The sequence below is a fragment of the Choloepus didactylus genome, chromosome 12, assembly GCF_015220235.1.
Source record: "Choloepus didactylus isolate mChoDid1 chromosome 12, mChoDid1.pri, whole genome shotgun sequence".
NCBI classification, from domain to species: Eukaryota; Metazoa; Chordata; class Mammalia; order Pilosa; family Megalonychidae; genus Choloepus; species Choloepus didactylus.
Window position 1 is genome coordinate 102,397,028 of NC_051318.1, and position 26,949 is coordinate 102,423,976.

The window sequence follows — 26,949 nt, forward strand, 5'->3', positions numbered from 1 at the left end:
CTTTATCCAGCATATCTAAGAGCAACCAGCCAACATCATTATACCTCTTAACTCTGCAAAACCCTGTTAAGGTGTCAAAAACACTGTCACTCAGAGCCTTGCTTCATACAAGAGTATGATTAGGAGACTCAAACAGTGATATTTTGCTTATCTCCATTGCCAACTCACGCCATGGACCGCAGTGCCATCTTGATTATTGGAAATGTAGGCATTAGTGCCTTTGAATCTAATCAGAGTAGAAAACCAATTGTAAAAGCCCATTTTAAGATTCTCTTTTTCAAGAACCACTCCCGGTACCAAGTTGTATTAGTTAGGGTTCTCTAGGGAAACAGAATCAATGAGAGATATCTATGAATATAAGATTTATAAAAGTGTCTCACGCTACTGTGGGTATGCACAAGTCCAAATTCTGTAGGGCAGGCAGCAAACTGGCAACTCCAATGAACTCCTCAGGAAACGCTTTGCTGGCTAGCCAAAGAGGAACAGTGAAGGTCCTCTAACTTTCTCACTTAAAAGTCTTCAACTGATTGGATTAAATTCAGCTGATTGAATTCTCTCATTGCAGAAGACACGCCCTTTGTTGATGTCATCAGTCACAGCTGCAGCCAATTGACTGGTGAGTTAATAAACCAGCCTTCTGATTTATTAACCAGCCACAAATGTCCTTGGAGTAATGGTTAGGCCAGTGCTTGCTTCACCAGACACCTGGACAACATCACCTGGCCAAGTTGACACATGAACCTAACCATCACAGTCATCTTTTCTTTTTTAATTTTCTTTTTTCTTTTTCTTTTCTCTTTTTGCTCCCCTTCCTCTTTCTTTGTGGAAGAAATGGAAATGTTCCCATATATATTGTGGTGGTGAACGCATAACTATGTGATTTTACTGGGAACCTTTGACTGTTTACAGGAGGGAATGTATGGTGTGTGAATAAAACTGTTTAAAAAATAAACAGAGGGAAAGAAGTGCTGGAAAAAATGTGGAGAGAGGGAAATACCTATTCACTGTTGGTGGGGAAGTAGAATGGTGCAGCCCATCTGGAGGGCAGTGTGGTGGTTCCACAGGAAGCTAAGTATGGATTTGCCTGACGGTCCTGAAACCCCATCATTGGGTGTATACTTAGAAGAACCAAGAACAGGGACACAAATGGACATTTGCACATTGGTTTGGTTTTTATGGTGGCAATAGTCATGATTTTCAGTGGTTGGAGGTGCCCGAAGGGTACATCGACTGATGAATGGAATGGCAAACTGTGGTGTACACATACAATGGAATGTTGTTGAGGATGGTAGGTTGAGTGAAATAAACCAGAAACAAAAGGACAAACATTATAATGCCTCACTCTATGGGCTAACTATATTGTGCAAACTCTGAGAGCATAGGTTATCAGGGGAAGTCTTATGGTAAATGTTCCTAGATTGTAAGCCCTTACAGCAGTTACATCTTTTTCTGAGTTGTAATGGCTATTTCTGAATTCTGAGATGCTGAGCTCTTTGTGTATAATCTGGTCAGTCCCTGGAACTTCAGAATCTCAGCATTACCCCATATAGAAACTGTTTAAGAGGCTGAAAAATAGATCAGACTTCAATCAGAGGTATGAATGAAATGGACTTGGTTAGGACTAAAGTAAATAAGGCTAAAGGATATAGGACAATATTGACAATGTTTTAAAACTTCAACTTCTGTGCAAGACCAAAGGAAGAGTTGTTTATTTGGTGCAAAATCTATATTTTCTGTAGCACACTAAATAATTTAACTTGTATGGTCAGTTTATTGAACACTATAATTACATGGAACTTGGAATAGGGAGTGAGATTTGGTAGGTTTTTACACGTTACTGTGAAGCCCCAATACATCCCAGAGTAATTTGGACAGAGAATAAAAATGTATTTGCAAAGTGCCTTTGAGGCACTGGGGGGAAATGTGGAAATATTAAATTTCCCCACCTGGGGAATTACTGATATTCTCACAAGCATTGGGGACTACCAATTTAGAAGGCTGAGCCCTCAATCTTGGGGCTTGCCCTTAAGAAGTTTGCTACTGCAAAGTAGGCTAAGCCTACTTCCAATTGTCCTTAAGAGTCACCACCATAGAACCCCTTTTGTTGCTCAGATGTGGCCTCTCTCTCTATGCCCACTTGGCTGGTAAACTCACTGCCCTCCCCACTATGTGGGACATGACTTCCAGGGATGGAAATCTCCTTAGCAACATGGGACATGACTCCCGGGGATGAACCTGGCCCCAACATCATGGGATTGAGAAAGACTTCTTGACCAAAAGTAGGAAGAGAAATGGAACAAAGGGAAGTTTCAGTGGCTGAGAGATTTCAGATGGAGTTGAGAGGTCCTTCTGGAGGTTATTCTTATGCATTGTATAGATATCCCTTTTTAGTTTTACATGCATCAGAATAGCTAGAAGGAAATATGTGAGACTGTTGAAATGCAACCCAGCAGCCTTGATTCTTGAAGATGATTATAGCTTATATGGTCTTGTGGGCAGCCAACTCAGCACCCGGCAGTCGGCCTAGTGGCACGGTCCCTGGGCCTTCAGTACATGTCGTGGTGACCGTTCCGCAAGGCGGAGCGTCGAGTGGCACCTACGACTCCTGCCTAAAAGGAATTTGTTTCTTGCTGCTGTTTCTTATATGTTTCTTATGCTGTCTCTTATATGTTTCTTATATTCATACTGCCTCTTTTTCTCGTTTGGCGTCTTCTGGGCTCTGTGGTGGTGGAATGCTCCCACACCTAGCTACATCAATGAGCCAGCAGCTTACCCTGCATTAGCGTCAGCGTAGTGACAATGCCTGCTCCTTTCTTAGAAAACAATAGGTCACCCTTTCTGCTCAAAATCCCCCTTCCCAAGCTTTGAAAGAGTTAGCTAGAAGAAACAAAAAGGTAATGATTAGCAGACTCTAAAACATGAACACAAAAAATAGTTATAGGTTGCTTGGTACTAAATAATAGGAACTGCTATGCCTGTCCGAACAGTGTGTCTTGCTGCGCTCCAGGGAGTCTGTCCCTGCAAACCCACTGATCACTGTGTAAGAATAAATAATGTCTGAAATTTAGCCAAACTATTCTAGTATTGCATGCCTAAATGCTAGTGTGTATGTTATAGAAAATTATAAAAATAAAGCTCTGATGCTCTGCTTGGTCGGAGATTCCATCTTTGTACCCGGACACAACAAGGGGTCTGTCTCGTTTCTTCGCGGACTCCAGCCCCCCTATCAGGACCCTGCCCGTTGCTGAGGGTTAGGCCAGCCCTCGGCACGGTCTGACTGTGTGATTGGGAAAACCTTGTGGCTTGCACTCCCTTTATCCAGTGTATGAACAGATGAGTAGAAAAATGGGGAAAAAAAGTAAATGAATAATAGGGAGGGATGGGATGTTTTGGGTGTTCTTTTTTACTTTAATTTTTATCCTTATTCTTTTTTTTTTGCAGTAGTGTAAATGTTCAAAAATTAATTGTAATGATGAATGCATAACTATATAATGGTACTGTGAATAACTGATTGTAGACTTTGGATGATTGTATGGTACGTGATTATATCTCCATAAAATTGAACTTAAAAAAAAGTGAACTACAAAAAAATTTAAAAAAGCTACTTGCCTTTCAAAGTCCCCTTGATGCGGGGTGGTTGCTTGGAGGCCTCCCCTGAAACCTTCTTTCCCATCCCTCCCAAACCATCACTCACGCCCTTCCCATGGTTCCCACCCTGCCAGCACTCCTGCTGCCACTTGCCCCTGGATGGTTGTTTCGTCCTCCTCTATTCAGACCGAGGTGTCTCTGAGACCAGCCAGTGTCCTTCCCATTCCTCTACCTCCATCACTTCTTTGGGGTTGATCCAGTGCCTGGCACATGCCAGGAGCTAAAGGAAGGTCTGTTATTCACACAAAGGATGATCCATGTTGAGGGGCCCAGGGACGAGGAAAGGGTGTTATTTAGTGACATGACTAACATAGATCTTGGTGAATAGCAGGGATTTCAACAGGCAGAATTTGCTGGGGATCATTCTGCCTTTAAGGCCTTGAATCTGCTTTTTAAAAAATTAATATATCCCTGAGCATCTTCCCATATCCGTAACACAATTTGGGGAATATTCTTGGTTGCCTAAGAGAACCCTACTTTTTCCAGTTTGGGGGGTGACTGTTTTTGGGAAAGCGGCCTCTTCTACAGTCCCAAGGGCAGAGGTCACTGTTAGGCTAAACCAGGGGTCCAGAAACCATGGCCCACCAAATCCGGCTCGTCACCTGCTTATGTATGGCCAGAAGCCATGCAAAATATTTTTTTACATTTTCAAATAATTCAAGAAATCAAAAGAAAACTAGTGTTTTGTTATAGTAAAGATGATATTGAAATTTAAAGGTTAGTGTCCATAGGAAGGTTTTATTGGAAAACAGGCATGCTTAGTCATTTACATAGTGTCTGTGGCTACTTTGTCCTACAACAGCAGAGTTAAGTAGATAAGACAGAGGATGCATGTCTAGCAAAGCCTAAAATATTTACTGTCTGGTCCTTTTCAGAAAAAGTTTGCTGACCCCTGTTCTAAACCAATCATAGTAATTCCATTCTTCTTCCAGTGTTTATTTTTGGGGGGAGCATGAGATCCAGTTCTGACCCAATTAAACATAAATCTGACAAAGGGCTTATGAGAAAGATATTTTTCTTCTCTGAAAGTAAGGAGATATGTGAGAATCCGTCGTTCCTGTCTTTGTATGTTGAGAGTGAGGATGTGATAGGCAGAGCTGTGGCAGCCATCCTGTGGTCATGAGGGAAGGGCCAAGTGAATCACAGAGAAGCCGCTCTGTAAACTGTTGAGCTGCTAAATTAACCAACACAAGAACTTCCTCCTGCTAGATTTCATTTTATATTCAAAATAAATATATAGTTGGACATTCTGCTTCTTGTACCAAATATGGTTTATGATGTGAGAAAATGATTTTTTAAATTATTATGACAATATTTCATCTTATTGGTGATCCATTAAATTTTAGCCATATATGGGCATTTTCTCTAATTCTTTGGTATTATAAATTTTGTCTTTTCATTTTTAATTATTTTACAAATACAAATCTAAGTCTCATGAAATACTCACTTCAAGTTGACTTCTTTTTTTCCTTTCTTCTCTTTCTTTCTCTCTCTCTCTTTCGTTTGCATGCCCTCTCCTTTTCTCTCTTTCAATTTCTTTTTTGCTCATACCATTAAAAAGCTGCCAAGGAAAAGACAAATAAAAGAAAGTGCCCTCTTTAAAACATTGTCCTAACAACTCTTTTATGGGACACAAATTACTCCCTTATTGTACACAGACTGACAGAAATCCAAGTCCGTATTAGTTACTTTAAATACAAACTCTCCTTGATTCCAAAAAAAAAAGACTTGAGAGCGTTTTCAATAAATTGCGCCAAGAATATTGAATGGGGAGTTGAAATAGTGTAATCAAAAAGCACTTTTTCTTTTTCTGTAACCTCAATATTAATTAACAAATGATTATGATTACTGAATCAATACATGAATTTTTTTCTTTCTATATAGAATAGGTAGACATTAATACCTGAAGTTACTGAAACTCAACAACCTGTAATCTCACCCTTGCTTATGCTTATTTATACTTACCACTATAATCATCATTCTAGCCTGGTTTCAGCCCTGTTTATCTGGTATTTTGATGGTAACAACTCCATCCCCTCTGGTGTGAATCCATAAAAACTATGAACTCCTTAGACTCTGGGAGATAGATTTTTGGGCCGAAAGGCTGTCTGATATCCTGCTTCACGCATGGCAATAAATTTTCTCTGTCTTTGAGACCTCGGTGTCATAGGTTGGCTGTTAGGAGCATCAGGCAGAGAACCCAATGCTTTGTTTGGTACCATTTCTCAATAACTAAAAACACATTTGGATCAGGGATGGTTTACGTTTTTGAATTATTTGCACTTCTAACTCTTAATTTGTTCAGTTAAACAACAGTCACATGGTATCAGGCTCAGGGATTTGTTTTGTGAAATTTTTCCTCCTTTCAGTATCATTAACCAGTACACTGTGAAATTCTGTTGAAATAGCAAAGGCTCCGTTCCAGGTAGGGAATCTGTCCGTTCTCTCACCTGCGTCACACTGGCCGCTTCATCACAGAGCCTGCTGTGCTATCCCTGGGTTGTGCAATCCCAGCCACAGCAGAGAGAGCAGTGTATTGACTTGTTTGTTGTTTTGAGCCCATGTATGAAATACTATTGGTTTGAGCTATCCAGATTAAAACACTGATTCTTAATCTGGATAAAATTCGGTTTTGAGCAGGCCAAAGAATTCCTGGGAAATTATCCCTAGGGGAAACTTTGCATGAATGTCTTCCTGATTTGGTTCTGGAAGATATGTTGGAGAGTTTGTGGCCAAACTCTTGATTTTCCTATTCATTCTCTGAGCTACTGTGGGATCTTAGGCATTTTAACATTTGTATAGTTGCTCTCCTATTTCTAAAACAAAGACAGCTTCCTCCTTTTGGCTATTGTCAATAAGGCTGTTATGAACATAGGTCCAAAATTATCTATTCAAGTCCCTGCTTTGAATTCTTTTGGTATATATCTAGAAGCGAGATTGCTGGGTCATATGGTGTATCTATGTTTAACTATTTGAAGAACTGGCAAAGCCTTTCCACCATTTTACATTCCCACCAGCAATGCATAAAGCTTTTAATTTCTCTACATCCTTGCCAACCCTTCTTGGGTGTGCAGTGGTGTCTTGTGTGTGGGTTTGAGCCTCTTTTCATGAGCTTATTGTCCATTTGTATATCTTCTTTGGAGAACTGTCTATTCAAATCTTTTGCCCATTTTTAAAAATGGGTTGTGTTCTTGTAGGTGAGTTGTTGGAGTCCAATGCTCTTTCTGAGCTATAACAGGAGGTCTGGGTCTGCACTTAATTAGGTTCTGTTTGGGCCTTGGTTTCCTAGTCTGCAAAAGTCACTGGACCAGGTGTGGCTGTAACTGTAGTTTCTTCTCCTGGATCTGCTTCCAGCTAGTTACGGGACACATTGTTTTGGGAAAGTTGCCCAAACTCCCTGGCTTGTTTCTGTCATTAAACGACATTCCAGACGCCTAGGTTTCTAAAATCCCGATTCTGTGAAAAGACAGTCTTGCCTCGTTTCTATCAGGAGCAGTTGAGGTTTGATACATTAGTAGCATCTACTACAGTGAGGAAAGTCTTATCCGTCCTGCACTCGTGTTAAGCACAAACACAAATAATATCAAATATTTAAATCATTGACTCGGGTCCCAAATTGGTGATAATCCAACACCATATCCAAACAAGGCAAAAAGTTGTAAAAAAATGACACCGTGTTTTAAGGAAGAAAATGAGAAATGCAGGAAGGCTGGATGCAATCCATCGATGCTCCTGACAGGGGCAGCCTGTGGCTGTCTGACTGGACTGGGGCCCCTGGGCAGGCCCCTTGCGCCTTTCGTCTTGGAGCACCACAGAAAATTATGGGACTCCTGGAATGCAAGAGTCCTTGAATATTTTCGTCTTTTAAAAATACCAGAGAACCACAGATAGAATTTATAATTGACTAGGAACTCAGAGATCAGAGCTAGTGACTCAGGGTTACAGTTTTCGGGGCAGTACTCTGAATGTCATCAGTGGGGATGGGAAATGGTTTTGAACGGGAATAAGCATATTTATTTATTCGCCATTATTTTCGCACTCAATTATAACTGAAGGGTAAGACAAGGCCTTGAGCCCCGAGTCCCAGCGAGGTTAACCAGTCTGCAGACCTCACCAAGCCCTGCGGCTGATCCCCGCTCCCCCCCGCAGGTCTGCCCGGAAGCCGGGGCTGGGACGCGGCCTCCGGGAAGCTGCAGCGAGCGCAGCCGCTCGCAGGCGCCGGGATCCCGCCCGCAGCGCCCCCCGCTCCCGGGCGGTGGAAGGCGGCGCGGGGCGGAGTTCCGCTTCCCCGGCAGCGGCGGGGGCCCCACGTCCCCGCGTCCCCGCCCCCGGCCGCAGGGCGCTCCTGGGCGGGGCGGAGGGCACGCGGGGTGAGCGGCTTCCCCGGCCGGGCAGGGCGAGCGGAGAGGCGGCGGCGGAGCCGAGCGGGGACGCGGCCAGCCCTGGCGCTCGGCGCGGCGGGGAGGGCGCCGGAGGGGAGCCCCCTGTCCCGGGAGGTAGGAGCTGGGGAGCGGGCACGGCCGCTGCTTCCGGGCGGCGCGACCTTCCCGGGCACCCGGGGGTGGTCCCCGGAGTCCTGCCGGGCGCCGCACGTGTCCCGGGATCCGCGGGCCTCCTCGCCACGCGTTGTCCCTCCGGCGGCTGTCGGAGAACCTGGGCTCCGGCAGCCGTCTTCGGGGTCCTGGGCTGGGAAACGTGGCTCTTGTTTGCCCCGAGGACTGTCGCCCGGCTTCTGGGCGCTGCGCCCCCCGCGCTGGGAGGAGCGAGGCTCTTAGGAGTGGGGGGCTCCCGGGGGCCGGGCAGGGAGCGTCCGGAGCTGGGAGGGGAGAGTTGGAAGTCCTCTGGGTAAGCTGTGCGGTGCGGGGGAAACCGGGGCCTGGGAGAAGCGCCCTGCGGGGCTGCTGAGGGGCAGAGCTGGTGTGCGTCCCCGCTCCTCTCCTGCCCAGCGCCAGCCGCTCGGTGGGCGGCCGCCTCCGACCGCCCCAGCTTTAGATTCCAGCTGGAAGCTTCCCGGAGCGGTTTCCCTGGTGGAGAACGTGGCCTCATTTGATTCCCCTGGCCGAGAAATTCATTTTCCCGAGCCACGAGAAAGGTGTCGTTTTTGTCTCTTCTGAAGTCAGACCCTGGTCTAGTTTGCAAGACGCGCAAAAGGGTGCTTAAAAGCTGCAGTTTTCTTCGTCCAAAGTGGTATGGAAAGTTTGTAAGTCAATTTTATTTCATGCTGATTGGTCTTGCTTCCTGGACTCCAGTCTTCTCCAGGCTACAGCTACATGTGATTTGAATTAATTGTCCACACCTTCTGGGCTAATCTGTTAGTACCCATCACGGTTCTCTATGCTAATAGTTCTGCCAATAGTTATTTGTAGAATTTGATGTTTTAACTTTGGCTTTCTTAAAGGGATTGAATATGCATTGATGTAGCACAGTCACATGTGCCTTTATGCTTTTATTTCCTGCTAAGTTAGGAAAGAAGCTTTGAAACCACAACAAATGAACATGCTGAGGTTTTTCTGAGAGTCCACACTTGGTGTGCCCCATCTTTGTGCCCCGCCTCTGTAGTTGCCTCAGTTTCCCCCTGAAATGCGGGGGTGGGTGATTTTTCTTTTTGGCCAGGTTGGAATATTTTCTGGAGGTAGGTTGGTAGGAACAGACGTGAAAGGGAACTTGAGTTGAATCCTCTGTGTGCTACCCTCTAGTTGTGTGGCCTTGTGTGACCTTAGATAAGCCACTTTCCCCCCATCTGAAAAAGGAGATGATCGGATTAGGATTTGGATATCCTTTTCTGAGTGAGTACTGGATGTGCCACACCTTACCGATTTGGTCATTGGTTCTGCCCTCTGAGCCCGCCCCTAACATAAAAATCGATGTCTTGTACTTCTTAGTTGCTTTATCAAGTACTGTACTTTTGTCACTGCTGCTGGTTTTAAAATTGTTTTGTAAAGAGGGAGGATTCTTGGAGTCTGGTCATTGGTGAGGTGATTCAAGCAGTTAAACAGACTTCTTGGTGGCTGAAATAATTTTCTGCTGACATTTGGGATGACTTTGGACATTGGGTAGCTCAACTCTGATCTGGCACCCCTCACCCCCCATCCCTCTCCCACAGCGTGGTGAGACTGGAAAGCCTTTCATTAGGAATAAAAACTTGTCGCTTGCTAATCACGGAGGAAGCACTTGCATAATTTGGAAAACATATAGAATGATTGTTGAATTGGTTAATCTCCTATATTAATGAGTCACTCTTTTTCTTAGTCAATATGTATTCAGAACATGCCCCAGAAATAGTTGATTTTTGTTTAAAGGTAGAATCTGGTTTTCCCAAACTTCTGAAGCCAGGACAGAGGCCTGGTAATTTGAACATTTAACAAGTGCCCCAGAGGGTTCTCGTCAAGCAGATTTGAGACACGGTGGACCAGATACAGTTTCTCAGAGTGGGGACAGGCAGCATGTCTGTCTGTCTAAGAATGAGACATCTGCCTAAGAATGAGAATCTGCATTTTAACAAGATCCCTGGGTGATTTGGGTGCACATTTAAGTTTGAGAAATGCTACACTAGTCTGTGCTGAGGTTAACTAGCATTTGTTACTCAACGCCAGGCCTCGTGCTAATTGCTTTACATGCATGTTCACAGTTCATTGTCATTATCAGCCCATGTGGTTATTGGTGATAGCCCATAATCAGAATATTTTTAATATTCACCTTGTGCAGGTGAGGACCTGCTGGTGGCTATTGACACTTGGGGAAGGTTTTTGACATAGCAGCTTACTGTGGGGAGGTGCTGGGTGGGGAGAAGCGGAGGTTGGTATCTACTGCATACACATATTCTTGAGCCAGTTTCCTTTGGACAATGTAGAGTGCACAATTCCATTCTCAGAAGTGCAGTGACCACTCATAGCAGTGGGCTGGGAGCGCGGGAGGCTGCAGACACCTGGCTAACGGTGAGCACTTACCTGCCCCCAGGGATATGAGGCGCCCATCATAAGCTCCAGAGAGTCGTCCTCCGTGGAAACCAGCAGACGAGTGGGAGAACATGAAGTCCAATCCCGCTATCCAAGCTGCCATCGACCTCACGGCAGGGGCCGCAGGTGATCCCAGAGAAAACCCAGTCCTCTGTGTTCCTCAGCCACCTTGGAAGCCAGAGCTGGGGAATGCAGCGTGAAAATATAACCTTCGTCACCCAAGGAACGATAGGCTTAACCATGGAATGAGTCTAAGCAAGGCAGAAAGTAGAGAAGTGACCACTGTTTTGAAACTTTATGAGTCAGGGTGGGGCTGGGAGTACCCCTACTTGACAGCTGGACAATGTCTCAGCTCAGAGATGAAGTCACTTGTCCGTTGTCGCAGGGCTGGGATCTGCAGGTGGTGATGTGGGATGCCAGTCCAAGTCTGGCTGTCTTCAAAGCCCTCGTGGTGCAAAATTAACACTATGCCGTGTCTCTGGGGGAATGCCATTTACTGTTTCAGCATTGCTGGGAAGGGAGGGAGGATGCTCTTCAGAAATGTCTTTGGTAAACCCAAGGGCAGACTGCAACTCCACCCACCACTGTGGCCTGCCAGGCTCATAGCTCCCTGCAAGCAGGAAGCTCTTTAGAAAGAAAGATCATCTTTTAAGTGGCAGGAACCCTAGCCCAGCCCCAGGCAAACTGACAGCATTGGAAGGGCATGGGTGACAATAACGTCTTTGGATTCCTGCCAGAGGAAGGCAGGAATGTTCATATTTCGCCTATGAAAACCAGGGTCTGGCCTCCCCTCCACCCTGATACTTATCACTGGGTGCAGCCGCCCAGGGGTGGAGAGCTCAGCCTGGTGTTTCCCAGGGTCCTCTTATCCAGTGGGACCTCCCAGATCAGCCAATCAAATGCCCTGTCCCCCACCCTGTCACTCACTCGATTTTATAAAAGAAATCGTTCAGAGAAGAACGAAGTATTTTTCCATGAGCCAAAGGTCTCTGCCAAGGTAAGATAATGTGGCAGGCGGAGGCCACCGTGCAGACTCTGACAGGCAGCCCTGGGCGATAAGCACAGCCTCCAGCCGGGACCCGAGCACGCCCAGGCCCACTGGGGCCCCGGAAGCTAGCTGCAGCCCCCAGACCCTGCACGCCGTCCCCTCCATCCCACTGTGAGAGCAGACCCCGAGAAGGGGGGGACTCCTTGCCTGCCTCTGATGTCCTTTTGCCGTTATGTGTTATGTCAAAGTCATGAAATGGCATTTCTTGACTATTTTATCATCTCACTTTTTGGGAGAGGATGATCCTTCTCTGTAATTTTGGTGACACTCTGAGAATCTCATTTAAGTGGTGTCTGTGTCTCCTGACACGAGCAGGAAAGATCTGAGGGGGACAGGCAGCCTTACCAGGGGCAGTTCCTGAAGTGCTGGCCCCAGGCCGGGGTCTGGGGTGTTAGCAGGTTGTTACGGTTCATTCCTGTGTTCAGGATTTTTATTGAAGTGCTTGCAATTTAGATTTTGCTGTATTTAAACACTCTAGTAGTATAAGATCATATAAATGTAGGCTTCATGAGAAGCAGGGGCACATTTCAGTCTGTCCCCTGTCTAAACACAGTTCACTAATTGGTAGAGTCCAAATTAAAGAGGTTTTTTCATAGGGCCAAATATTTCGCTCTTTGGGGATCAATTAGCCAGCCTCCTTATTTTGCTTCATCTGTTATTTTCCCAGTAGTCACCAGTACCCTGGGCACTCTGCTTGGGCAAAGAAGCGTGTTTAACTCTTTACACACTTCTCCTTCCCTTTACATGGCCTCTGTCCCATACGCACGGTAACGGCTGTTTATTAACCACTTACTGTGCAGTATTTAACCCGCACATTGAGCACCTGAGGTGTGCACAGGTAAGGATCCGAGGCTCAGAAGCTGCGTCACTCGTCCAGGGTCTCGCAGCTGGCTGGCGGCAGAGCCAGGCCACTCTGTTCCCGTTGCCGATCCGAAACACGTCACCCTGTGCTTCCAGGACTCCGACTGCTGCACACGTCTGCCTGCCCTCCCAAGTGCGAGCTCCTCAGGGCTGAGCATGTCAGGGGCCCCACTGTAAATGGGCCACGGTTAGACGGTTTGGGGTTGGGGGAAGAGGTCAAAATGAGCCGAAGCAGCGGCAAGCCTGGGGTGGGCTGCCTCACCTCATTTCCAGGGATCACTGAGGCCTCACTGGGAGACAGAGTCTTGCCCTCGGGCTAGGGAAGGACCCCCGCCCTGTGTGGTGCTGGGGTGGCTTCAGGTGGTGATGTGTTGTCTTGTGGCAGGGGGCACGGCGTGCGTGCTGACTGGGCAGCCCTTCGACACGATGAAGGTGAAGATGCAGACGTTCCCTGACCTGTACAGGGGGCTCACGGACTGCTGCCTCAAGACCTACTCCCAGGTGGGCTTCCGGGGCTTCTACAAGGGGACCAGCCCCGCGCTGATCGCCAACATCGCCGAGAACTCCGTCCTCTTCATGTGCTACGGCTTCTGCCAGCAGGTCGTGAGGAAGGCGGCTGGGCTGGACAGGCAGGCGAAGCTGAGGTGAGTCAAGGACACCATTCCGGTTTGCTAATGCTGCTGTTACGCCAAATACCAGAAATGGATCGGCTTTTATAAAGGGGTTTATTTGGTTACACAGTTACAGGCTGAAGGCCATGAAAATGTTCAAATTAAGGCATCAACATGAGTTTACCTTCATCGAAGGAAGGCCAGTGGCATCTGGAAAAACCTTTTAGCTGGGAAGGCATATGACTGGCGTCTGCTGATCCCGGGTTGTGATCCAGCTCCTCTCTCAGCTCCTGTGCATTCTTGGTTCTTTCTCCTAGGACGTTTCTCTCTAAGTGCCTGGAGGTCCTGTCTTAGTTTCTCTGGAGCAAACTCTGGGCTACTGTCTCTTAGCTTAGCATCTCCAAGTGTCAGCATCAGTGTCAGCTCTTAGCTTCTTTCCAAAATGTCACTCTTAGCTGCTCTGAGCTCCTTCTGTTTGTGAGCTCTTTCATAGGACTCCAGTGATTAAATCAGAACCCAGCCTAAATGGGCGGGACCTGTATCACCATGGAAATAATTTAATCAAATGTTTTGCCCACAGTTGATTGAGTCACATCTCCATGGAAACACTCAATCAAAAAATTCCAACCTTATCAACACTCATATGTCTGCCCCCACAAGATTGCATTAAAGAATATGACTTTTGGGGGAATGTAATATATCCAAACTGGCACAGACACCCACACTTATTTGTTTTAAGAGAAGAAAGCGTGAAGTGTCTCAGTGTGCCAGGCTGCTGACACAATGGGTTGACTGAAACGATGGGAATTTATTATCCGTCTGCTTTGGAGGCTTGACGGCCAAGGTCTTCTGGTCCGGTGCTGGCTTGCCGCACTCCTGGGGGTTCCTTGGCTGGGATCTTTCCCTCCGTCACATGACTTGTCCTTCTGTCTTGTCCTTTTGCTCAGTCTTGTCCCCATCTGTACAGGCATACCACAGAGATATTGCAGGTTTGTTTCTAGACCACTGCAATAAAGCAAGTCACATGAATCTTTTGGTTTCCCAGTGTATATAAAAGTTATGTTTATATTCTATTATGTGTGCAGTAGTATGTCTAAAAACAAATGTGACTCAGAGACACAAAGTGAGCACATGCTGTTGGAAAAATGGCACCAGTAGACTTGCTCAAATGCAGGGTTGCCATAACCTTCAATCTGTTAAAAATGCAATATCCACAAAGTGCAGCAAAGCAGACTGCAATGAAACAGAGTATGCCTTGTATTTCCTTTCCTTCAGCCGTTTGGACTGAGGCCCACTGATTCAATTCGGCCTCTTCACACCTTAACTAATAATATTGTCTTCAGAGGTCCTGTTTACAAACAGGTTCACACCCACGGGTACATGTGTCTTTTGTGGACGATGTGACTCAATCCCCCAAATCAAACTTTTTGTGATACCTTATGAGGGTGATCATCATCTTTTTAAAAATAACTACTTTCTTTATGATTACGAAGTCATACATTGACATCATGTAAAACTAGGAAAACATACATGCATTCCCCAAAAGGAAAATCGCCCGTAATTCACCACTGAGCATGAACTTGGGAACGTTTTGGCGTCCTTAGGAGACAGCTTGTCCACTGCCGTCACGGGCCTGCCTCTGGTGGGCAGAAGTGCTGGACCAGTCACAGAGATGAGACCCAAGGTTTGGGTTCCACGTCACTGTAGAATGCGGAGTATTGGACGAGGTTGTCTGAGCCACGTGAGTTTGAGGAGAAACTCCAAATGCGAGGAAGGGTCAGAAGCTGAGAAGATGCAGGTTACCACCCTGTTTCTCAGGCTGAGCCCACCCCGGACACCAGACTTCCCCTCACAGCTTGGTCCTCCTCGGCTATTTATTATACTGAGACTAAAAGTAATTCAGAACCCACTGGTATGTTTATCCCTCCTTTGAACGTCGATTTATTTTTAAATCATTTAAATTAATCACATCAGCTCTGTGGCCTCGTGGGTGGTTTTGGTAGGAATTTGAAACCCTCTTGCAGTTACAGGTCCCACTACGATGAAAGGAGGTTCCTTTTGGTCAGAAATGTTCTCCGGAAGTGCCTGGAGGTCTAAAGATGTGACCAGTTGCAGGCAGGGATTCTGTCACGCTGGATGGAAAAGCAGCTTGTATGGCCCGGGGCCGCCTGAGATCGCCCAGGGAGGGGGCTGGGTGCTCCAGCCTGCAGGGAGCAGGACGAGAGCGGTGAAGACCGGACGGAAGCAGAACTAGAGACGACTGTTGTTTTTCTCCCCACGTGAGGGAGAGGCTGTCTTTTATTTGGAGAGACCTGGGGTTTGGTTCTCCTTCCTCATCCTTAGAGAAGGACAGAATGGGTGAGAAGACCAGAGAATGGTGAGATCCTGAAGGCAGAGCTGTTTGCTCCCCTCTGGGTGGAGCAGTGACTTCTGCCTGCCGTCCCCCTATTGTCCTTTCCAAGGCTGTGAACAGAATGGAGAAAAGTCAAGAGCATGTTGGTTTTCTCATGGGGGACAGTATAATACCTTCCAGCTGCATTTCCCCTTACTCTCTTCAGATACTGAACCGGCGTCCCTAAAAAAGTGTTGGCAGCTCATCACGGTGTACTTCTCATGTATACAAGCTGCATTTCCATCCAGTGTGACAGAATCCCTGCCTGCAATTGATCACATCTTTACACCTCTAGGCACTCTACTTTTTATTTTATTTAGTGTACATGCTCTTTCAGTTGCTAAACGCACTCAGAAGTCCTGCAGTAAAAAAAACCATCCAGTTTCACTTTGTCTAACCCAGTGCACTCATCTTTTGTGAGCATGGGGACTTTTTTTTCTTCATACTGCAGAGCAGTTTTTGCTTGTTATCTGCTTGGGGAAATGCTGCCTCATGGTTCACAAAGCTCTGACATGGATGTCATCTTTGTAGCCCTCACCATGTCCCGGGAGATGAGCAGAGCGGGTGTTACCACCTCTGTTTCACGTGGGGAAACTGAGGCACAGATACGGACATGCCCAAGATCACCCGGGAACCAAATCCATGTTTCCTGAGCCCCTGTCTGTTATCCTTTCCATCAAACCACAGTTGAGACTCTGGAATTTTTGTTTTTGTAGGGGTCAGACCCAGAGAAAAGATTGAGCAGGAGCGGTGAAAGAACTGCTTGTGAGGATCTCTGGTGAATTTCTGCAATAATATTGTAAATATTAGTCTGTTCGTGGTTCCAACAATCCCCAGGGTTTGGCCTTTGGCTGGTTGGGGTTTTAGAGAGCAGGAGTGTGCAGGTATGTTTGTCGAAAGGGTGACAAACAGCCGATTCTTACAAAATCTCACCCGAGGCCTGTTGCTGTTTCGATTCCAGTTCTAAGCGTTTGCACTTCGGGCAGCACCTGGGGCCCACGCACCTGGTTAGCTCACTGGTTGATGAAATATTGGAAAGTCAAAGTCCACTGCAGATCTGATTTGGCCTCGCTGTTGCATGGTGGAAGCGTGGCTTGGAGTTTGTTCAGACACCATGGCCAGTCCCCTGAGTGTCTTAGGGTTAACAGACATCTGCGTTTTATGGACTGCCACCTTTGTTCCAGCAGACTCTGCAAAGTCTGGTTAATGACCCCATTGACTGCTGCCTGTCAGCAGGGCTGACGGAGAGTCCCCGAGGGGGATCTGCTGGCTGGCAGAAAGATGGCAGAAATCAGTCTAAGCTTTGGTTTTTTAAAGCTTTGGTTTTAACAGATGAGCCAAATAGGAGTGAAGCAAGGAGGAAAGGATGGACTGAATGGCGTAGAACCAAACTTGTAAGTGCTGCAAAGCTGCATCTGAATACACTCATCTGTCTGGCTTGCATCTGTTTGTCTTACCGTTAGTTCTCTAAAATCCCAGGGAAGACTTCTAGTGGGGTCTTATTCCTGAAAGAAAACCTCACTCCCCACCAGCTGCTCTGGGATACCTGGGTGTGGGGAGCCGCTCGGCACCAGAGACCTGCGTTGGGAGAGGCTAGACCACGGGGGAATAGAAAATCGGGGCCGTGGTTGGAGGCGGCCCTGATTTTGTACTGATGTTCAACACGGAGGTGACTTTGGGATCGCTGAATGTGTAGGTCGTCCATTTGCACTTGAGCCTGGTTGTGATGTCTTGCGGGGCCTGTGGGAATCGGTGAGTGGCCCTGGTGGTTGTGGTGAGAATGGGATGTTGGTTTGGATTGAGTGTGTTTTCAGAACCACCCAGTCCTTCCACCACGGCAAGGAATCGCTGTGTCCATAATGCCAGCCGTAAAGGGATTTCCTTTTCTGACGCCCTTAAGCCCTTGGAGAAACCTTCCTGGCAATTTATTTCTCAGGCTTCCCCCCATATTCTTTACTCCTGTTGTATTCCATCACCCCACTTGTGATGTTGCTGTAAGAGACTGGGGGACGCTGCCAGTTTTGTGTTTGTGTCATTTATCCCTCTGGTTCTTTTGGATTTCCACATTGGCCATTTTTCCTAGAACGCTGAGCTTCCTGACGCGTGGGTTGACCTCACCCTCTCCCACACTCCTGCCCTCTCTCTTGCTTTTCCCTGTTACTGAGGCTGATGTTCGTATCAGCTGAACTGGGAAATCTTTTTGCTTGTGTAGCAACTTTGTGGTTAAACATTTATCCTGGGTCTCATCGGTGGCGGTTATATTACATGTCTTGTGCTCCAGGTTGGATTTGGGGTGTGCAAAGACGGCCAGTGGTATTTAAAGCCTAGTGACACATACGCCTGGGTATAAGTAATTAAATGCATGTTTTGGAGTGGTGGGACCATGGGTACTTTTTTCCCTTCTCTTTTTTCTGTTTTGTTTGTTTTTGTCAACTGCTGTGTCTAATAAATCGAGCGTGGATTTCGCAGCAGCCAGAGCAGTCTGGGTTTGAATCTTACTTATCCCTGCCACTTTCTACCTGCAGGACCTTGGCACATTCTGTCTCACCTCTAAGTGTCATTTTCCCCACAACAGAACTGGGGTACTGCTGTCTGCCTCACAGGGTCACGGGGTCCTCAGGTGAAAGAGCAAGTGTGCGAAAGTTCCTGGCATGTGGTGGGCGTTCAGGAAGTGTTTCCCTTCCGTGTTCCTTGCTCTCCTTTGCCTTCCACGTGCTCTCTGCGTGGTGAGCGCCGGGTGTGTGACTGGCTGACCGGTGGCTGGTCTTCTTTGCACGTGTCCTTTGCAGTGACCTGCAGAATGCCACCGCCGGCTCCTTCGCCTCTGCCTTCGCCGCGCTGGTGCTCTGCCCCACTGAGCTCGTGAAGTGCCGCCTGCAGGCCATGTACGAGATGGAGACGTCGGGAAAGATCGCCAAAAGCCATAAGTAAGCACGCTGGGGCACAGACGTTTAGGTCGCTGTGTGTATTAGGCCTGGGCATATTGTTTACTTAAAATTTTTAATTATACGAAAATTAGGTGGGAGGTATGGAAATAGATTTATCTATTCCAAAATATTCTGTTGCTCAGAAGACTGTTTTCTAACGGGACTGGATGTGATATCCATAGGATATCTCCAGTGGATCTTTGCTGCCCCAGAAATGGAGAAGCGGGGAGCTTCTACCCATCTCGGCCCCTTGGGTTTGTCATGCCTGGTCCCCAACTGTATTTGGAAGCCCAGAGCAGGCAGCTTTGAACTTTGTCCCCAAGCATTCGCCAGCACATGTTGGGGGGCTGAGCCATCTCTAAGTGCCGTTTGGATTCTGAGATGAACGTTTGGTGCCCAATCCAGGGTTTCCCACAGCGGTTCAGGCCAAGCACCTCAGATCCTAGTAGAATCTTCCTTTACCCCCCTCCCTGCAGCCCCTGCAAAGGCCCAAGTCCTGAAAACATTCACCAAACCGTTGTAAGCGTAGCTGCTCCCCAGCGATCAAACCACTCTCTGACTCAGGCTTGGAAACAGATTCTGGTGACCCTGTGAAAGTGCACGTGTCATACCCAATATAATTTATTTTATCACTGAAAAGCAATTTATTACTCTTCTTAATCTCAAAACGTGCTTTTTAACTTGGACGTCTGAGTGATGTTCTGGTCTTGGATATTGCTATGGTTAACTAGAAGTTTTTTGATTCTATAGGAAAAAACCAGTAGATAAATGAATAAATTCTGGAGGTATTAGTCTCTGCTTAGCGAGAATTGGGTTTGTCATAATGACCTATTTTGTGTACCCTTGAGGTTTCATTACTACCAACTTGAATCCATCATTCATAGCCTAGAAGTCCAAAAGTTAAATTTATAAAACTTTTTACTGATATATAATAAATATAGTATGTGAATATGCACAGAAATCATAAATGTGCAGCTCTGTAAATAGTTGCAAATGAACATCCCTATGTAATCAGGACCCAGATTAAGAAACAGAATGTTAACAGCACCCAGAAAATTCCCTCATGTCCCTTCCAGGTAGTCTAAGGTATTTTTTTTTTTTAACTCCATTTTGTTTTGTTTTTTTTTAACATATAAAACAGCCATTTAAAGGATTTTTTTAAGAATAATTTTTAGATCCAAAGGGCTTAGGCAGATTGAAACCTTGGAAGAAGGTATAAAATTCCAAGTCTGACTTTGCATTTAGGCATAGCTGTGCTCCACACAGGGCTTTATAGTAGCTTTGGGTCAAGTGTTGGCCCTGGTTAACTGTGGGAGTGGGATTACTTTATTCCACATTATACAATGCAAGCGGGGCTGCAGGAAGGACCCGACAGTAATGTCTGCGAAGCCCCTGAGGTCCTCAGGAGGGAGCTCATCATCAGAGCCTATGGCCTTTCTCCCCTCAGCTGAGCCCTCTTTGCTCCCAGCCCGATCACCTGCTCTCTGAGAACAAAGGGAGGGGCAAGGTGTTTTTATCAAGACACACTGGGTCACCGGTCTCTAAGAACTAACCTCTTGGTGCTTTTTGCATTGCAGGAGCTGTAACTCAGTTCTTAGCATGTCTTTTGTCTTGCCTTCACATAACATACACTCCTTTGTTCATTTCTCTGCACTAAACCAAAACACACCCTAAACACCTGAACAAAGTCCCTCAAACCCCAGCAGATCAAAAGAAAGATTGAGGGGATAGGAACTGAAGTGGGTACTGGACTGAGGTATGGACTGAGCACATACAGTTTCATTTCATGCTTGCTGCATTCCAAGAGCTCCTCCATGGAAACATCTCTGATGACTCCTAGAAATATATGCATCCATTTTAATAAAATGTTTGCCATAGAATAAGTTAGGTGACAAACTTCGGTGTATGTATCCATAGTTCTCGGAAGTTATTTCCTTCCTGCAGAAGGATGCCCCTTGCATGCCCCTGCGACTTCCTCCCCCGTGCTCCCCCAGGGTGGGTCGTTGTCCTCCACCCCTTGCCTCCCAGCACAACTGTCTCCTTGTGTCTCCTCCCAGTACAGTAGGGTCTGTCGTGAAGAGCATCCTCACAAAGGATGGCCCCTTGGGCTTCTACCACGGCCTCTCCAGCACTTTACTTCGAGAAGTACCAGGCTATTTCTGCTTCTTCGGAGGCTATGAATTGAGCCGGTCGTTTTTTGCATCGGGAACATCAAAAGATGAACTAGGTAACTTCACTCAGGTGACGGTGTTGTCACTTCCCACTGGGTAGGCGGCTGCCCCTTCTCCAGGCTGTGTGCCGCTTTCTGGGGGGTCCACCTGGGACGGGGGAATTTCTGGATGTAGGAAAGTCACATGGCAGTGGGTGAGTGCTAGCACCCTTCCCCCAGGCTTCATAATTTCTTCAGGACAGGGATTGAGGCTCAGTACATCCCAAATACCTTTACTTGGAATTACATTTGTTAATTTCTTCAGGATCCATTTTAGGGGAAGAAGGAATACAGAAATTACTTTCCTCTTGAGGAAATCACCTGTAAATGATCTTGCAATAAGCTTAACACTTGGGAATAAATCTTGATAGTGAGAACAGTGAAAAGTGTAGTTCTAGCTGATTGCTGTTTAGCTATTTGACACAACTGTGCAACATTTGGCTCACATAAGTGAGTTGCTTTTTTCTTAAATAGCTCCTTTCATTGTTTTGAATCTGCTCAGGGAGTTATTCAAGCTCCAAACTAACTGTCATGTTTAAAAGAGAATTTTGATTTTTCATGATTAAGGAAGAACTGGGGCTGTGGGGAATTAAAATATTAGACTAAGAACATAGGAAAGAAGATGTGGCCGTGCTCTAAACCTGGCTTTCAGTGCCTCTGTCCTCATCCCCCGTAAGTGTGGCCACGCTGGCGGTGGGCCATGTGGGTTCCTGGGGTGCAGGCCTCTGGGATGGGGAGGGGTCACGCACTAGGGCTCCTTGTCCTGGCGAGACCCAGAGGTGCACCAGGACTATCAAATCTAACCTGGCTTGTGTTTTTAGCTCTCAGTAGTAAAGGGCTTTTGACAGTTTCCTCAAGAATTTTGTTTCTTGGCATTAGCAATTTTATTTTCACCTACCTGCAGCCCTTACTATGTTGACCTTTGGAAATGCTGCGTTCTCTGTTCTTGAGAAAAAAATACTGTTTGCTGTTTTTCTTCTCTAGGCCCTGTTCCTTTGATGTTAAGTGGAGGAGTTGGTGGAATTTGCCTCTGGCTGGTGGTTTACCCGGTGGATTGTATCAAATCCAGAATTCAGGTTCTTTCCATGGCTGGAAAACAGGCAGGGTTTCTCGGAACCTTTGTGAGTGTCGTGAGAAATGAAGGTGAGTGTGCTGACCACAGAACTGAATAGGTATGTGTTCCAGTTTGCTAGTGCTGCCGGAATGCAAAACACCAGAGATGGATCAGCTTTTATAAAAGGGGGTTTATTTGGTTACACAGTTACAGTCTTAAGGCCATAAAGTGTCCAAGGTAACGCATCAGCAATCGGGTACCTTCACTGGAGGATGGCCAATGGTGTCCGGAAAACCTCTGTTAGCTGGGAAGGCACGTGGCTGGCGTCTGCTCCTGAGTTCTGGTTCCAAAATGGCTTTCTCCCAGGATGTTCCTCTCTAGGCAGCAGCTTCTCAAAAATGTCACTCTTAGTTGCTCTTGGGGCGTTTGTCCTCGCTTAGCTTCTCCAGAGCAAGAGTCTGCTTTCAACGGCCATCTTCAAACTGTCATCTGCAGCTACTCTCTCAGCTTCTGTATATTCTTCAAAGTGTCCGTCTTGGCTGTAGCAAGCTCGCTCCTTCTGTCTGAGCTTATATAGTGCCCCAGTGAACTAATCAAGGCCCATGCTGAATGGGCGGGGCCACACCTCCATGGAAATTATCCAGAGTTATCACTCACAACTGGGTGGGGCGCATTTCCATGGAGACAACCTAATCCAAACGTTCCAGCTTAATCCCCATTAATATGTCTGTCGTACAAGACTGCATCAAAGAATATGGCTTTTTCTGGGGGACATAATACATTCAAACTGGCACAGTATGTGTGGAGTGGGTGGTCGTTCCGCTGCTCCTCTCATCGTGGTTTGATCAGACGTGTGACAGCTCTCCTCCCCCGCCTTATTTCCTTTTTCTAGCAGTGTATATTAATCTGCATTTGTGAATTTGTCTTTCCAAACCCCTTTCTTTAGCTTACCTTCATTATTCTCATGAAGAATGTTTAAAGTTCTTATTCCTAACCCCTGGGTCAGGCCCCTGTTGTGATGCTTTGTTTTCAATAGCCTGGAGGGAATTTTTAAAATACAGCCTTCTCTAAGGGGACAAACGGTTTGAGGTTAGCACATAATATAGATATTATCAGAAGATGATCTCCAGCAGTACCAGTGCAGGATTTAGAAGTAGTACAGCATCCTAAATGCTGGGACTTGGGGAATTTGAAGTGGGCTAAGCAATTTCTGAAGATTTTGCCAATTTTTAGAGTTGTGCAAGAGGAGAAGGATTTTCCAAGTCCTTCCAGCATCCAGTGTACATCTTAAAACCTGAGATGTGAATTTCTCTGTTTTGGTCTTAGAAAGACCAAGGACAGTAATCGAATGGAGAAACTGTGTTTAAATTCATGTCCCAAGTAGAGCACAGACATCTTGTAAATTACTAATTGAAGTCCCACTTTCAATTTGCATTAACACTTTATAGTTTTACAAAGTACTTACACCTCCATTGTCTAATTTGATCTTCAGAACAACCGTATGCAGGTATCTTCTCCACTTAATGCTAATCCAATGCTAATATTAGAAAAAAGGTCTCTTTCCAGGCTCACACCCCAGGTGAAATGGTGAGGTTGTCTGGGTGTGTGAGGCCTTGACTCTGCCCCATCTGTTTCACCAGGTGTGGATTTGGATGCCTGTTACCCGAACCTTGGAGACCTGACATTGTCCTTGTTTCCATTAGTGTATTAAGAGAAACTTAGAAATGAATCCTTCTTAGTGCCGTTGTCTGGACTTGTGTGAAAATACAAATACCCCATGCAGCTGCGCGCAGTGTCTCCAAGGGGGGCGAAATTACAGCCTTTGGTCTCCCTTTTGCCTTGCAGGAATGAAAGCTCTATATTCTGGACTGAAGCCAACCATGATCCGCGCATTCCCTGCCAACGGAGCTCTGTTTTTGGCCTATGAATACAGCAGGAAGTTGATGATGAGCCAGTTTGAAGCATGCTGAAGTGTCTTGGTGAAGCTGGCTCCAAGGACACACGTTTAGGGACTACAGTTCATCTCAGGGTTTCATGGAGTTCAAGACCAATGTGCAATTATTTTGGCTTCACAGGAATTTTGTTTTTGTCTTCTAAATCTTAAACTTTATGGAAGGACTTTTAATTTACATCATATAATTTCTGCCCATAATTTTACTGAAATAGAAAAGCTGCTGCTTTTGTCCTTGGTGGAATATACAGGCTGAGCCAGTGGCCCTAACTATCTTCTCTGAAAGGTCAAATGTAGGCGTATCAGGGCTTTTGATAAACCTGTAGATGTATATGTAGTTTGGTTTTGTGTTGCATGAAACACACAGTTTGGTTCCATGTTTAACCTCAGATGTCACAGAAGAACCCAGCATTGACCATGTTCTGTGAAGATGGTTATAAATGATTGCTTAACCCATTTAAGATGTAGGGTCTCTTTTAAAGTCTGCTTAACATGTGCACTGTATAAAGTTTAAAAAAAGTTTTTATGTGGAGCTTGAGAATCAAAATATTCATCTAGATTTTTACGAGGGAAATATACTTGCACACTGGTGTGGCTTCCATATTCTTGAGTTGAAGTTTTGGGGTAGGCATCCTGGATTTTCCCAGGGTGCTCCGCTCCTACCTGAAATGGTGCCAATTCAGTTCCTAAGCGGGATTGTATTCCTCACTCTGGCCGTATCGTTGGGTGTGGCCTTTGGGAAGCAGCAGGGCCTTCTCCTCTGTCAATGTCCCCTCTTCTCTCTCCAAAAGAACTTCTGCTCTGCTGGGCATCGGATTGAGGCCGGAGCTGAGGGGAAGGGGCCGTGCTGCCAAGCTGGGATGGAGACCCAGTGGCTGACAGCGGCTCTCTGCTTCTGGTTTCTGGGTCCTGGCCTGGAGAGGATTCCTGTCGGCCCACCTAGGAGCTGCTGAGCCACCTTGGACCACTCACTGTCCGCGCTGCCTCCACCAATCGGAAACCCTTCCAGGGAACGCAGGGTGCCAGAACCTTCCGGAGAAGCCTTGGTCCCCTTTTAGTTGTGGAGTGACAGACAGTACTCGTGGGTGAAGTCCTCTCCTCTCCGAAAGGACTAAATAGAACTTAGCCCTTGTGCCAGGTGGTGAGTCATGTCAGGGTTAGCCCATCCTGAAACTTACCTGGAGGTCCTTAACTCTTTGCTATGCTGGAGCCTTCTAAAATTGGGTACTGGAAGTCAATGAGTTTTAATGGTGATTTTATACAAGGTGAGACTTTATAAAGTAATGAAACATAAGAAAAGCCATTTTCTTCAACTTTCCCGTATGTCTGTGTATGTGCACCAGCACAAGAACCCCACAGTTCATCTGGTCCTTGCAGACTTGGAGATGGGTAGCTGTTCTTTGGCCATAGGGTGTAAGAAGGTTATTCTTTTCACCACTAAAGTAAGCCTCATCATTCCATGCTGCTCCAAGACCAGCAGGGTCTCTCTCATTGAAAAGTGTTCTTAAAAGCTGGTACTGCTGAAGGCAGGCCAACGATGTTAGTAATAGCCATAGCCTCTGTATCTATCAGTGTCAGCTTGTCTCAGAGCCCGTTTCCCTAAACTTTTTGCCCTCCGTGAGGCCTCTGTGGTAGCCTCAGCCACAGTGACAGAAGCAAGAGGGTCAGGGACGTGAGCTGCTGCGGACACACAGACATCCCGGAGAGGCTGCTCAGCCTGGTGCCTGAAGTGCTCCAGAGCTGTAGGCTGCCCTTCCGTTTGCTTTCTCTTAACAGAGAACAGTTTTCTACTTTACTTTGTTTCCATACTCAAGCTTCATCTGAGCCGAATGGATTAAAACTGTAGAAAACAGACTGGCTCCCAGCAGGAAGTGGGCGGCTCTGTGTCCACAGTGCCTGCCCAGGCGGGCAGCCAGTCTCGGCCTGTTGTCAGCAGAACTTTGGCTCCCACGTTGCCTGTTAAAGATTTAACTGGGTGTCTTGAAATAATTTCAGGTGTGTGAGAGTGAGTGGGAGAGGGGAATGAGTGGAAGGGATTTAAGTCAGAATTTTTTTCATTCAGTTTGCTTAATTCATGTTTAATATTGGAGTACAATTTGTACCATTTCAGATCTGTGCTTCAAACAAAAAGTACGGTCACTTGAAAGATTGTGTTTAAAGGAATTTGGGCATTCATTAAATATTTACCTAATTGAGTGTATTATGAGTTGTTTTTTAAGTGCTTACAGCCCTGTTAAGAACTCAGTATTAGAAATGTTTGAGTGTTACGTGTTTCAAGGTGGTGACTTTATTGCCAATAAGCATTTTTTTTCATCAGCAAGATTCTTGTATAAAATAATTTCGCTGTAGGTCAGTTGACAGGCATGGCCTTTATCCACTGTCGTCATGAAACGTGACCCACTATAATTGCTGTCTCCCTCTGCCAGGCTGTGGGCAGGAAGCCATCCTATTTTTATAAAATCGTGAAACTGCTTGTACTAAGTTTTGGATAATTCTATCCCAGTTAGTAAATTCTGTTTAACAAAACCAGTATCATTCTCATATATTATGATGTTTCTTGAGTTGTTCAAAGAATTAGTCACGTTGGAATCAAAGAAAGCAACACCCTGAGATGCCCTAAAACATTTTATGAGCAAAAGCAGAATAGTGTGTCAACTTATAATTGCCGGAAATTTTAATACATATTGGAGGGTTAAGAAAGAGAAACCACAACTATGACCTCCTTTCTTATTTCAAAAAGCAAAATGCTTAAGATAAAACTTGGGTTTTTATTGCCACTATTGAAGAAGATAGATCCTACCCTTCACCGAGCCAGCTAAATATTTTTGCAGTTCACCTAAGCCTCACGTACTCTGTCCTCTGAATTTATTGCTGAGTGAATTTGAAATGACAGAGTACAACTCGTTCTGTCATGATACAGGTTTCTACAACAAATTATGGAAAAATGGTAATAGCGTGGAAGTAACTTGAAAGCATGCTCTATACAGTCTTCTTCCACGGGGAGCCAGAATAGGGGTGCAAATGATAACTTTCTCCAGAAAAGGAAAAGCATTTAACTGGGTTGCTGCACCGGCAGCTGGAACCCTTTTTGGGCTATATTTTTAAAAACAAAATGCACACCTGAGCAAGGCCATGCCTCAGCTTTGTGCCCACCCTAGTGACGGCAGCCCCAGAGGCCCCAAGCTCAGCTTCCATCTGCGCTGCTTCAGCTCCTACCAACCCTTTTCAACTGAAGTACTGTTGTATTTCCATTTCTTTTTTAACACCCACTGTGGCAACCTCCAGACATTCT

At 46.1% G+C, this 26,949-nt stretch overlaps 1 protein-coding gene across 2 annotated transcripts; it reads left to right on the forward strand.

The window, feature by feature from the left end:
* The first annotated feature begins 8,006 nt into the window (after positions 1–8,006).
* On the forward strand, positions 8,007–25,853 carry SLC25A15 (solute carrier family 25 member 15). Of its 2 annotated transcripts, XM_037800372.1 has the most exons (7): positions 8,007–8,144; positions 10,606–10,730; positions 12,899–13,157; positions 18,306–18,443; positions 20,501–20,670; positions 21,637–21,795; positions 23,552–25,853. In XM_037800372.1, exons 2-7 carry the CDS (start codon positions 10,676–10,678, stop codon positions 23,674–23,676), a joined length of 906 nt encoding a protein of 301 aa, XP_037656300.1. In that variant the 5' UTR covers positions 8,007–8,144; positions 10,606–10,675; the 3' UTR covers positions 23,677–25,853. The 2 variants fall into 2 exon arrangements, with proteins under 2 accessions (XP_037656300.1, XP_037656301.1); XM_037800373.1 differs by lacking the exons at positions 8,007–8,144; positions 10,606–10,730 and adding an exon at positions 10,783–12,646.
* The last annotated feature ends 1,096 nt before the right edge of the window (positions 25,854–26,949 follow it).

What these genes read in the sequence shown, in the direction of transcription:
- SLC25A15 (XM_037800372.1), top strand. Translation starts at nt 10,676, where the DNA reads ATGAAGTCCAATCCCGCTATCCAAGCTGCCATCGACCTCACGGCAGGG. An exon ending in AAGATCGCCAAAAGCCATAA is followed by an intron (nt 18,444 to 20,500) that starts GTAAGCACGCTG and finishes GTCTCCTCCCAG; the next exon opens with TACAGTAGGGTCTGTCGTGA. An exon ending in GAGTGTCGTGAGAAATGAAG is followed by an intron (nt 21,796 to 23,551) that starts GTGAGTGTGCTG and finishes TTTGCCTTGCAG; the next exon opens with GAATGAAAGCTCTATATTCT.